Below are 13,605 nucleotides of genomic sequence, written 5' to 3'. Positions count from 1 at the left end.
CTAAATTGGAACATAATAAAGTCAACTGCTTGACTTTTCTTATTGGCCCTGGAATCACACAGCTCAGTTTTTAGGAATCATTTCAGGAATTATGCAGGTTTTTATTTGAGAATCAAAGCTTGCACTGGGAAACAAAATTAGGTATTGTAATTCAATGAAATGCAAATGCTAATAATTCAATTGGTAGGTTGGTAAATTTATTTAGCAACTCTTCTTTAAAATACAGTGCATATTAAATAAAATACCATACCTCTGCCAAATGCTGTGGCTGTATCATCATGAGCATAAGGATCTTTTTCCAAAAGATCATATTTAAATTCTGCTTCTGTCAATCTAAAGAAAAGTACAAAAAGCTATGATTTTCCACATGACCACTTCGACCATTTAGTTTTTCTACTGCAAAATAAAAATTGGTTAATTAGTTAGATTACAAGTATTGATTGATTCAATAATGTATACATACATACAATCTGGATGACTGCCCAACTTGTAAAATGGTTCTGGGAGGCTAACTTAGGACTACAACCAAAACAAAATAAACAGTGAACATAAAACTACATAATATAAAACAGCACAAACAGAAGCCCACGACATGTTCAAAATCCCAAATCTGTTTTCCAGACAGGCTCATTTAATGTACTAACCCAGCGCCGGAGGGCAGGGCGGCGGAGGTTAAAGCCTTACAGAAGGCCAGCAGGGTTAGAGACATGCTGCTTCAAAGGTTAGGAGCCATGATAGAGAAAGTTGCATTAGACAGCACTGTTTTACGAAGTGACCTGAAGCATGCCCACTCTGTCAGATCTTGTGAAATGGGCAGACATAACTGCATATAGGTGGTTGTGCAAATAACCCATCCCTTTGCCATGAAGAGCTTTATAGGTGATAACCAGCACTTTGAACTGTACCCGGAAGCCCACAGGAAGCCAGTGTAGCTCATGTAGTAGGTGTTATGTGGCCATACCATAGTACACCCTTGACTACCCACACCACTGCATTATGGACTAACTGTAGTTTCTGGATGGTCCACAAGGACAGCCCCATGTAGAGCAAGTTGCAATAGTCCAAGTATGAAGTGATCAAGGCGTGAATTGACTGTGAGCAGGACCTCCTGATCCAGGAACAAGTGCAACTGGCACACAAGATGTAGTTGTGCAAAGGCCCTCTTCATCACAGTTGCATCTGCTCCCACAAATTCAAGAGGACCTCCAAATTGCACAGCAGTTCTGTCTGGAGGAGTGAAACTCCATCCAGAGCTAAAGATGGTAAGTTTTCAGAAATGGAGAGGGTCCTAAATCTCACAGCCATTCTAATTTGCTTGGGTTGAGCCAAACCCTGTGCTTTCCCATTCACACCACTAGTCCCTCCAGACACGAGGAACGAACCTTGACAGCATCACTTGCTTATATCATCAGCATACTGATGATACTTAACTCTGTTCCAACAGATGACCTCACTCAGTGGCTTCACATAAATGTCAAATAGGAGTGGAGAGAGGGTAAAACCCTGAGGATCACTGCAAATCAGGGGTTTAGGCCCAGACTTCTCCCCTATCAATGTCAATTGGAAATGGGCTTGGAGGAAGGAGAACCACTGCAGCATCATGCCCCTGCTATCAACACCTGAAACTCTCCAGAAAGATACCGATTGATAGATCAGAAGTCACTAAGAGATCAAAGAGGGCCAGGACAGATGCATCACCCCCATCCCAATCTCTGGTAACTCTTAATGGACTTTTGCTGATCAGGACTGAATGACGAGGCTTTAAGGATTTGTTTATAGAGAAGAGATGAGATATGGGAAGAAGAGATAAGTTGTTGTATTTCAAGAGAAGGTGTAAGTTACTAAAATTGTTTATACCTGTGATGAGGGGGGAAGTCATTTCTTTATATATTTCTATTCTTTTTCTCTACTATATTCTTTTTTTCTTCTCTATTTTTCTTTTTTTTCTGTACTTTTTTCTTTTCTGCACTTATTTTTTTTAGTTTGTATTAGTTTATATCCTTTTAATTGTAAGGTTTAACAAAATTACTACTAAAAAAGGATAATGCTAGCGCTAAACAGTAACCCAATAACAACTTATTTTTAGAACTAATACTTTTTTTAAGCATGAACATCTTTATACTTACTTTTGTCTACTGTGTAAATTTTCCTTTCTCATATCATTCAGTTGTCTTTCAGCTGCTCGGGCTGTCAACTTTAAATATATAGCACATATTAGAATGTTGTCAAAATAAATATGTGCTATAATTTTTGAAAGTTCAACAAATATTTCTAAAATCAAATGTATAACCATTTTACTTAAAATCTAGAACAAGTACCTTTAAGGCCCATACATTACTTTAAATGACACTACAGATAAAAGCACGCAAATCCAGTTTAACCAGGTAACTGGCCTACCAGTAAAGTCCACATCCCAAAGCTTTGCAGATACCAATGCACTCTAAATGCCTGACCTACTGGGACTACTTTTAGGGTTAGGTGTGTCAAATAGCCTGTTGCTTCTTCATTGTTAATTACTCATATTCTGATCTAGTGTCTAATACCTAAGAAAGCATGAAAACTGTAGAGTTTTTCCATTCATCTTGATGGAACCCCTGCACTCAAGTAAGGCAGTTTGTATGCACAGATACTATCATGGGCATTTATGTAAACACAGATCTCTGGATCAGGGCAGCAATCTTCACATCATTGTACTAACTCTGTCCTGGGCACTTTAACTTAAGCTACTAAGTAAAATAAATAACAGTTTAGCACCTACATGTGAACTTAGTTCTGGGAAGAACTGCCATTTTAGCAAATCTTTAATCTCTTAACAATAGTAGAATAAGATGAATTTTTTAAAAAAAACCTAAGTAAATGAATGCAGTGAGTAGGACAAAATATTATTGCAAAACCAATGTTACCATAAAACAAAGTCTTATGGTTACATAAAAGCATCAGAGAACAGCTAATCCTTATTAAAATAGCACAGAAACAAGTCCAGAAATGGTTTATAAAATGAAACATTAATGAGGACATTTCACTTATGGAATTTTTTTTAACAAGTAGAGACTATTTGTACCTAAAGAAAATAAATTCTGAAAGTGGTAATTCAGAAAAGAATGCATATAGCATCCACAGAGCAAAATGATTTTTAAGATTGCACTTCCGATTTACCTTTTTTATTTAAAAAATCTGGGTAGATATGTGTTACCACTATTCAACTGTATGGGCTGCAGTTCTGTACTGAGAACTTTTGAAAGCTTTGGTGTCTACTGTTTTTGCTTTACCTGTACAGCTTTTCTTTTGACATTCTGCTTGAACTATGGCTAAGCCTTTTTACAGCAGTACGGCCAAGCATTAAGAAAAAATTAGGAAAGACTTTAGCATTTTATATATATTGAAAAGCATCAAGTTAAAATGAGTTCTATAAATAGATTTCTTATTGATCTAAGCAATTCTGGATTCCTCGGCTTCCAGTGAACCTTCAGTACTGCATCTCAGATCACCTGACACAAAATCCAAAGAAATGGTCATTTTGGAGCATCTGCAGCCCAAAAGAGCAATCATGTCTTTAGAAAAAAATGTAACCGCTTGACTATGTATGTAACCTTCCTTATTGAAAGCACCCTACAAAAATAAATACCAATTTTTTTTTCAGATGGATAGAAAAGAGTGTTTTTAACTTACCCAATTATCATGAGCTTTCTTCTCGTGTGACATAATCTATTAAACAAAACTACACATTAATTCAGAGGCAAAATTAAAATGAGCAACATTTTATATGTTCTTTTTAACAAAGATCAAATAGAGATAACAATATTCTTAAGTACTTTATACCATAAAATACAAGCCATTAAAGCTACAAGAGATGTTGCTTAAACAAACCTCTGCCATTAAACCAAAAACAACTAAAACCACAGTTCTGGGTGTATTTACTAGGTAACAAATTTTACTGAAAAGATTCAATAAAAGTCATATCAATTTGCTTCCGTATGGATGTTCAGACTCAAACTTACTCTGTTCTATTTACATAATAGCTTTAATTAAATAAAAAGTTAAGTTGTGAAGTTTTAAATAAGGCTAAATGAGTATGAGGTCCTGAATGACCGGCAGGATGTAAGTGAAATAAAATTCCAATTGGAATCATTTAGAATACATCTAGCATTGCAAAGTAATTTCAAACAACTACTTTTTTCCCCAAAGAGGCCAATGAACTGAAGCCATGTTAAATGAGATGCCCATTAAGAAAATACATACCTGATTCTCGTAAGAGCGAACAGTTCTTTCCAGTTCTTCTTCAAGATCTTTTGCCCGTTGCCTATAAGGAAAATTGTTATTACCAGGATATGATTATTATTAGGAAAAACTTTGTCCAACTGATATTATCACCACAAAAGTTTATTAAGTAACTTAGGGGCAAGTAAATTGATTTTATTTTTAAAAAATCAGATCCAGTTGGCAAGACTATTGAAAAAGCAGGCCAATCAGGTATGTCTATTCACCAAAACCTATCAGAGCCTGCCTGCTGCAATCTCTTTGTTTGCAAAACTCAGTTGTTCCTAAGAGAGACAGGCCTTGATGCGAGTGGAGTTTTTCTTAAGGAAGTTGCTTTAAATGACATAGTCCGATTTATGGATCAAGTGGAAAGAGAGAATTTTAGCAGAATTATCTCCTCTACTGAAAATAAATTAGCACTCTAATACTTGTGATTTAAAAAAGGCTAATACATAATTTATCTAACTGATTCTTAGGAATCATGAGCTAACTAAAACCTTTCTCATCTTCCAGAGAGGTTCTGAATCAAATCCAAAGAAGTATGAATGGCACTCTTATTATCCAACAGGGCTTTTCTGGCTCCTCTTCTGATTGCAGCCCCAGCTGTGCCTTAGGATTCCATGGCCCTCCAGACTAGTGGGGAATGTGGCATAAATGAATACAACATACACAACACAGAGATAGGAAAGCTGGAGGGGGGAGGTCTCCTTGCAGGAGCAGGACATTTGCAAGGACACCTTCGAAAGCAAACATTTATGTTTAATGTTGCTTCATAGATCAGAGGGTCAGTGCTTCTTCCCTCTGAAACAACACTACTAGAAAACGCTCAAGTACAATGCTAGACTGGTACTCCTGCAGTTACTCTCCATCCTATTTTTTTGAAAAATAAAAAATTTGGAATTATTTAATATAATCAGTGGTGAAATTACCGATAAGCATTCAGTTCTTCAGCAGCATGATTAATTTTCTTATCAGCTTTGGAAAGTTTTTCTTCTTTCTGCAAACGCTCTTTTTCTTCTACAGTTAATTTCCTTTTAAAAAAAGTAAATGTGCTTACCATTAGTCATAACTCTACTCCTTTTTACTTTCCTTATAAAAGCCACTTTCATAAAAATTATTTTAAAAAAACCTGCTATGTAACTCTGTTGTTTTGTAGTTCTAGCAACAGAGGACAACTACAAAAACTGTGTTGAACTGCACTGAATGCAAATCCCTATGCACTTCAGTAGAACATACTCTACTGAAACATGTGGAGTTTCCAAATAAAAATGCATAGGAATGGGCAAAGAACTTGAACAGAGCCTTTGAATGATGCCTAACTGTAGGTGTTACTCTGAAAAGTAAAATTTTAATGCAGAACCTTGTTGGATGTGGTGTGTTTGTATGTACGCACAAAATGTTGATGGGGAGTGAAACTAGAACTTCCACTAGTTGGCTTCTCTATCTCTTTTAAGTGGTTGGCACAGAGTCAGACACACACACATAAAATTATCCAGTTTTTGGATGTAAGCTCTTTATGCATTTAAGGCTACAGAGTGAAATGACATTCAGGTAGGATTCTTTAAAGAATTTAAAGGCAAAGTTCAGTCCTTTGTACAGTAGATTAACCACACCGGGTCTCAAAGTAAGTATTCTGCATTCTAAAATGATTTTCAATAAGCCAAACACATAGTAAACAAATATTGTAAAAATACTTCCCTTAAGCTATCTTGTAGGAGTTACTCTAACTCCTACAAGATAGCTTAAGGGAAGTATTTTTACAATATTTGTTTACTTATAGTTACTCTAACACTTGTAGAGATGGATTTAGTAATATCATCCCAATATTGGCACAAGATAAACTAGTGAAATAATTTGGCAAACTTAGGTTACATATTTGTGTTACCAACTGAAAACATTCAATTACAGAAAAATAACATTCATTAACAAATTCATGAGTGACCTATTAACCAATAAATCCACTGCCACCAATACCTGTGAAGATTCATTTCATTTTCTTGGTACAGTTCTGTCATGACTTTAAGCTTTTGCTGAAGCTTTTGAACATCACTTTCAAACTCTGTATTCTCCGACTGCAAAATGACATGTTCTTTTTGTAGTCTTTCAATCCGTTCTGTCAAAAAGAAATAAGTACAAATAAACAGTATTTTGGAACCATAAAATTGAATGCTGCAAACTGAATGTGCTCATTCTGAAAAAAGGCTTGTTAGTTCAACTAGGAATATTTTATTCTGCTCTGTTGCTCCACAATACTGTACATAGCTCTATAGTTTCATTTTAAAAAGCCTTGAATTATATATTAATAACTGAAAAATGGTTTGTACTACCACAAAAATGAAAAGTATTTTTTACTTCCATATGTACCTGAGGTTTTGCTCTAGGCTTATGTACACACACACCAGCTTGTAACAGGAAACAGATTTATCACTCAGTACCGAAGTCATATAAAGCACGACAGCCCAAAATATTAATGTTCAAATAGTTGAAATGGGCCAAAATACTTGCAAACTGATGTGCAGGATTGATCAACGGTTATAGAAAATGTCTGGTAGAAGTCACTGCTGTTAAAGAATATACCACCAATTATTAAATCTAAACCTTCATATCCTTTTTCCAACAAAGACAGTGAATGCTGGTTCAAGGTGTTCAATAAAGACACAACACAGCACATCCTTTTGAGTGTTGTCAGTGAGAATAGCTTTATCTATTCAGATGATTTAGATGAAGCTCAGGTCACACTACAGGTCACATACTGCAAGTTTACAGTCAGTTCTAAAGGGTTCACTTCTCGCCACTGTTCATCAGTCTGTAAAGGCAAAAGCCATGAGAATATTTTTTTCTGTTCTGATTTATATTATATCTGTAAGAAGATTCAACTATTCTTTATTGACTTTGGAGAGAGATGAACAGACAGAAAAAAAGTCAAATTTTTCTGCCTTAGTTTTCTACTCAAGTCTTTCATTAGCTTCAGTGTTTGCAGATTCACTCCCATGCAGAAATAAAATGACATTCATAACTCCAGTTTTATCAATTCAGACATTACCATTAAGGTTTTTGGCATGACAAAAAAAAACCCCTGGAAAAAACCCTCATTAAAGTTAGAGCAGAAGACACTATCTTCCTAAATAAACCAGTGAAGGATATTATTTAAAAAAATCAGTAAAAATTTAGATTCTTTGAACTTATGTGAGCTAAGAATTTGTTCAAAGTATCTTACTTCAGCGAATAACTCAAACTCATGTAAAAGATATCTAATTATCTAAATAAAACTGCTGAGACAAAAAGTTAAATCCAACATCCACTGTCCACTCATACAAAGTGACTTTCTTCTCATCTGCATTGTCCCCTGTATGCACTGAGTCTCAAAGCATGCACAAGCAGACAACCAAGGAATTAATATTTTTAAGCAATGCTTTCAAAAACCCTAATTTAAAAAAAAATAGCACATTCAGCTTACTTTCTTAGTCATCTTAAAATCGCTGAAAAAACATTGTGATTACCTGCAAGTTCCTCTTCTGCTTTCTTTTCATCAGTTAACTTTGAATATATTTGATTCCTTTCTGTTTCCAAAGATTTTAGACAAGCATTCAGCTATATAAAGAAGGAAGATAAACTATGTAAGATCATTATTGCTAGGAAGAAGACATTTGTACCTCTAGAATAAATCTCATATTAATTCTAGTTTATTTTCTATCTGTACAGCAATTTACAAGCACAAGGAACATTCTCCAGTGATTGGTGACCAGCTTACAGCTTTGTTTCTAAAGATGCATTAAAAAAAAAAAAGCAATTGGCCTGGATCCAGAGATCCAGTGAGAAGAATTCCATTTGTGTGATATTCCCCCTGAAGGAGAGTAGAGGGCAATGTTGACAATTACAGGTCCTCCCAAAGGCACGGCCAAAACCGGGGGGCGGGGGGGGGAACTGGGGCATGTGCCCTGGGTGCCGTGCTGGGGGGGGCGCCAAAATGGGTGCAGAATCCATGTTTGCCCCGGGTGACACAGACCCTAGTTGCAGGCCTGCCCAAGGGTCCTTGAAAAGACGTTTGTAAGAGTTGGGAACTTCCACTACAGCTAGGCAGCAGCACATGGGAAGGAATGGGTGAAATATACCACTTAGCTCCTCTCCTAACTGGAGCTCTAACTGGCTATCAGTTCCTTTAGCAAACAGCTTCCGTAATTCTGGAATCAATCCAGAAACTTTAAGTGATTTCTTAAAATTGCTGATATGTTTATTTCACTAATATCCTGCCCTTCAATGTATAAAATATTTTCTCACAGTCCAAATACCTTTTTTTTTTTACTTGCTAATCTTTACAGATTTTTAAAATAGTTAAACCCTTCACAGTATTACTCAATTACCTTTGCAGCATAAATTAGCTTCTTTACAGTTTCTTTTTCTGGATCATCTGGTTAAAGAAATAAAGACAGAGAGAAAACAGTAAAACTTAGAAAACTAATTTTGGATTTTATAAAAATAATACTACCACTAAAAATATTTCTTTTGCATTCTCCCTTGACATTTTAATGTGACTTTAAATATGAACATAGGGGATAGCAAGGGTTTATTCAAAAGCAACAGAATTTCTGAGATGGGTTTGATATTTTGTTAGTTCATCCTCAGGATAAATGTACAGTTGTAATCGAAATTATTCAACCCCCGTTGCAAATCAGGTTGACTGTCAAAATGTACAGACTCTCAGCTGTTTGCAATGAACAAATCAAACAAAGCGATTAACATAGCTCAACACAATGAATGGTTCAAGTGGTGTCCCCAAAGTCAACTGAAAATGCAACTTATAATGACTTCTCCAGTCTCAAAATTATTCAACCCCCTGAATAGAATCCATCACAACAGCACACATACAGTATGCAAAACAGGTGTTGTCTCAAGCACACCTGATGCAGCTAATCAAGGGCTTCATTAGTTGCACCAGGTGCGCTTGAGCTGGAACACAGGAAATTCCTGAACTGGCTAGGGGTTTGTTGAGTGTCACGTTTGACTGCATGTTAGAAATACAGTATGGCTAAGTCAAAAGAATGGTCCAGAAAGGTAAGAGAAGAGATCATCGCCCTTCACAAACAAGGAACAGGATACAAAAAGATAGCGAAGGCACTGAATGTTCCTAGAGACACTGTTGGAAGCATAGTTCACAAGTTCAAAGTTAAAGGAACAGTGGTTACACTACCTGGACGGGGCAGAAAAAGGAAGCTGTCAGTGGCTGCAACCAGATTTCTGAGAAGGCAGGTGCAGAGAAACCCTCGAGTGACTGCAAAAGACCTGGTGGCAACAGGCACTGAGGTTTCAGTGAGCAGAGTAAGGCGTGTACTAAACACAGAAGGTTTCCATGCCAGAACTCCAAGATGTACACCACTACTGCCCCTACTGCAATGAACTACTGTTCATAAACAGCTGAAAGTCTGTACATTTTGACAATCAACCTGATTTGCAATGGGGGTTGAATAATTTTGATTACAACTGTAGCTGACCTCCAGGTGGGGGCTGCTGATGTCAAACAGTTTCTGCTTAATAAGTTGGGGGTGGGGGAGATGATAGGACATTCTAAAGACTTATCTTTACTACTGCTTTTAATCTTATTTCAAAGGCTGGTTTTGACAAAAGCTATTCTGAACTGATCTTAACGTCATCTAGCACTCAGAAAATTCAAGATATACCCATATAAAGCTTTTGGGGAAAAAACATTATGCCTTGAATGAAACAGGCTATTCTCTACAAGCTTAATGTATTATAATTTATTTCTTTTTGAAGATAGTAAACTGTCATTATAAATAACTATCTGAAATCTGAAAATATTTTTACCTAAGTGCTGCCTATTTTCTGCTTCACTCTTTGTATCATTATCCCCATGGTTGTCATCAGTAGAATCACGATCTCCTGTTGCACAACTCCAATCTTTCATCCTTAACAAGCAGTCTGTCAGAGACTAAGCAGTATTTTAAAACATAAAGAGAAAAAGTGAATCTTGGATTCTATATAAAACAAGTATCAGCTCAAAACTGCATTCTTTATATTGTGAGGTATTGTGCATTCTCATATTGACAACTTTTTCCAAGAGAGGAAAAAAGGTTTTTAGACATTCATGCACTACTGTGGCAAGTCAGTAGCCTGTAGACATTAGCAAAAATGAATTAAAAATGTGGAACACATCTCAATTGCCATTCAATGAAGACATTAAAGCAGAAGCCAAAGCATTAACAGCAGGTACATTTTTTCTATATCAGGCATCACAAATCTTTAACTGGCAATGGTTTATTTGATCTCTGATTTTATGCTACTTGCATAAAATCTGTTGAATGTGTCCTCTGAGAACTCTTTATATTTTTCTTTGCTAGGCCACTCAATGCTTAAAAAAAAGAAAAAAAAAAGAAATATGTGTACCTTAACTTGACTTTCTTTATTTTTAAGAGCTTCCTCCATATTTGTTTGAGATGATTCAAACATTTTTGTCTGCTCATTTAATTCACTAAATCGTTCATCCCATCCTTCAGCTTCTTGTAATAACTAGGAAGAAAAGTTTGCAAAATCACTACATTATATCAAAGAAATGTAATATAAATCTAACCAAAAAAACCCTGAATAGTAAAAGCTGAGCTAGGAGTCTCACCTCCACCCCCTTTTGCACACATGATCTCTTTTCCATCTTCAACTGGCCCAGTAACAGTAATTGCTTACAAAAGGTGATGCTCTGTAAAACCTTCCTTTAGATATATTTCTTATTTTTCTTACAATATTTAACAGTTTAAAGAATAGATGTCTAAATGTATATATAGTCAGTGGAAAGAACATACTTGTTTTTCACTTTCTTGAAGATGGCTATTTTCCTCTACTGCATCTTGCAAAGATGTCTTCAGTCTCTCTCTGTTAATTTCATATACTTTTAATGTGGTTTTGGCCTAAATGACATGGAACCACATCAGGCTACATGCATCCATCCATTTATTTATTTAACATTTTTGTAGCACCCTCCTTAAAACAACTTAAGGAGGTTATTCACATAACAGAAAAATTAAAATCATAATAGATTAACATAATACCAAAGAATTTTGGGGGTTGAACGCACCCTTCAAACTGTGAATTCCAAATGCACCCAATTCTATCATCTGCATGAAAAAACTGTTGGAAAAATATGGTTTCTGCTGCTTTGCAAAATGCAAGTAAGGTAGCAGCTCCTGTACTACAAGAGTCTACTTCCAAGAAGGCATATTTCAGGTTCTCACCCCTTTTATCTCCTCTGGAGTAAGACACAGAACAGTCACTTTCAGGATGAAGGACCAGAGCAGGGTAATCATAATTCTGAGTCATAATCCTAAAAAAACTAGAGTGTCAATATGTAGGACTTCAAAGGTTAAAAACAACAATATCTTGAATTGGGCCTGGATGTGTGCTGGTAACCAATGCAGCAGCCTCAAGGTAGATGTTATTCTGCTGAACCTATTTCTTCCTGTCAGGCCAACCAATTGGGGTTTTTTAAATTGTCTTCAAGGGCAGCCTTATGCAAAACACATTGCAGTAGTCTAACCATAAGCTGATAAGGGTTGAGTTACTGTCTCTCAATCAAAAAAACTCACAGCTGGCACACTAGCCAAAGATGGACAAAGGACTTAATGGCTGCAGCTTCCTCCTCCTGCCAAAGTAAGAACTGCAAATCTGAGGGGACCAACAAATGACAGACCAACCCTTTCAGAGGAAATGCAACCCTGTCCAGATCTAATTTAAGGATCAAATTTGACCTAGGATAGTCATGCACAAACAACAACTCTATCTTGCAGGAATTTAAGGTTCTTTTGATCCATCCTGCCATATACTGTATGCCTGGGTTGAGACTTCAACTTCATTGCTGGCCCCGCATCCCTGTTCAGAAAAACATTTTAATAGCCTTTGGCTTTCATAAGCAGCAATTCAGTAACAGCATATTGATTTTTAAAAAATTAACAAAAGAAGAAGAGCAAACAGGGCTTGCCACAGAGAAACATGATAATGGAAAGCACCTTATTTACACACAGAATGCAATACCATAGTGGTATTGGGCTTGAAAAATCAACCACGGAAAATGCAATTGTTCTGGTTCATAAATATTTGTCTGATTGCCTTTGACAACTAAACCTTCCACATGAGTCTCCAGAGATACTGGGACAAAGATTATATAAACTTTCCAAAGTAGTGCCAACATGGCTCTTGCCTTCCCTACTGAAAGAAATATTGGCCCACACTACTGTGCACAAATCTTCCTTTCAAGCAAAGGGATGTTGTACAACACTGTATTTTCATGATACAGGGTTAACCAATGTCTTCAGTTCTGAAAAGGAGGTAGGAAGCTTTGGAAAACACAACAGAAGAGAGGTCATGATCAGATTTATCTGAACTGCTGAACAATGTATCAAAACATGAATAAAGCATTCTGAATTTTTCTTCCAAAATGCCAAATTACTGTCAAACTCAGAGAGCTAACTCCAGTAGTACCAAGGAGATTTGATCTATTTACAACAGAAGTATCTAAACCTTGAATCTATGTGGTGCCAGGGCAATACAATGTGCCCACTAAAACTTTCTTGGGCACATGACAAGCTCTGCTTTCCTATCTAATCTTTTACACCTTAAAAACCCTTCTTAAGTGGGAAATTAACAAGTTGCAAAATATCACCATCCAGAATCAGTTTTTTCCCCTAAGGATGCCACTAGCTCCCCAATCAGCCACATCACTTTCTAGAAAAAAATGAATGTTGTCAAGTGCACTGTTTTGAAGCATGCCCACTTGCTTACAGAAATATCAAGTTAAATACTGGCTTACTTCAGCTACTTGCAGCTGGATAGATTTTGCTTCATTTTCTAAAGATGCCACTCTTTTCTGTATTTCAGCCACCTACAAACATATTAAAAATTATTTTACATAAAACTTTCAATGTGATTAGCACTGCCAAATCAAAATAAGTATGCACTGAATGTTTTAGTTCACCATTACATTTTTTTCATCTTGGCAACATAATGTTCAAAATTATTTTCAATTATTGTTAGGACACCATACTGTATATAGTCATGTGAAAAAGAAAGTACACCCTCTTTGAGTTCTATGGTTTTACGTATCAGGACATAATAAAAATCATCTGGTCCTTAGCAGGTCTTAAAATTAGGTAAATACAACCACCTTTAGCTGCAATAACTTGAAGTAATTGCTTCAGTTGGCTGAAGTTGGGTCATGCAACAGGACAATGATCCCAAGCACACCAGCAATCTACAACAGAATGGCTGAAAAAGAAAAGAATCAAGGTGTTGCTATGGCCCCGTCAAAGTCCAGACCTCAACCCGATTGAAATGCTGTGGTGAGTCCTA

The 13,605-nt window shown here is 36.3% G+C and overlaps 1 protein-coding gene across 6 annotated transcripts in view; it reads right to left on the bottom strand.

The window, feature by feature from the left end:
• The window catches only part of MIA2 (MIA SH3 domain ER export factor 2), a 51,145-nt gene that overhangs the window by 7,259 nt on the left and 30,281 nt on the right, over positions 1-13,605 (bottom strand). For 5 of the 6 annotated variants that reach the window (XM_063290076.1, XM_063290074.1, XM_063290073.1 and 2 more), the window contains 12 exons: positions 13,067-13,138; positions 11,067-11,171; positions 10,657-10,779; positions 10,078-10,201; positions 8,619-8,665; positions 7,758-7,848; positions 6,232-6,370; positions 5,187-5,288; positions 4,240-4,300; positions 3,670-3,705; positions 2,127-2,194; positions 251-333 (listed from right to left, as the gene is read on the bottom strand). In XM_063290076.1, the coding sequence (XP_063146146.1) occupies positions 251-333; positions 2,127-2,194; positions 3,670-3,705; positions 4,240-4,300; positions 5,187-5,288; positions 6,232-6,370; positions 7,758-7,848; positions 8,619-8,665; positions 10,078-10,201; positions 10,657-10,779; positions 11,067-11,171; positions 13,067-13,138 (1,051 nt within the window). Of the gene's footprint in view, positions 1-250; positions 334-2,126; positions 2,195-3,669; positions 3,706-4,239; positions 4,301-5,186; positions 5,289-6,231; positions 6,371-7,757; positions 7,849-8,618; positions 8,666-10,077; positions 10,202-10,656; positions 10,780-11,066; positions 11,172-13,066; positions 13,139-13,605 lie in introns of those variants that run through there. The other variant, XM_063290075.1, reaches the window with a different exon arrangement.

The sequence above is a fragment of the Candoia aspera genome, chromosome 1 (assembly GCF_035149785.1).
Source record: "Candoia aspera isolate rCanAsp1 chromosome 1, rCanAsp1.hap2, whole genome shotgun sequence".
Taxonomy (NCBI): Eukaryota; Metazoa; Chordata; class Lepidosauria; order Squamata; family Boidae; genus Candoia; species Candoia aspera.
This window is presented reverse-complemented; position numbering and strand designations above follow the sequence as displayed.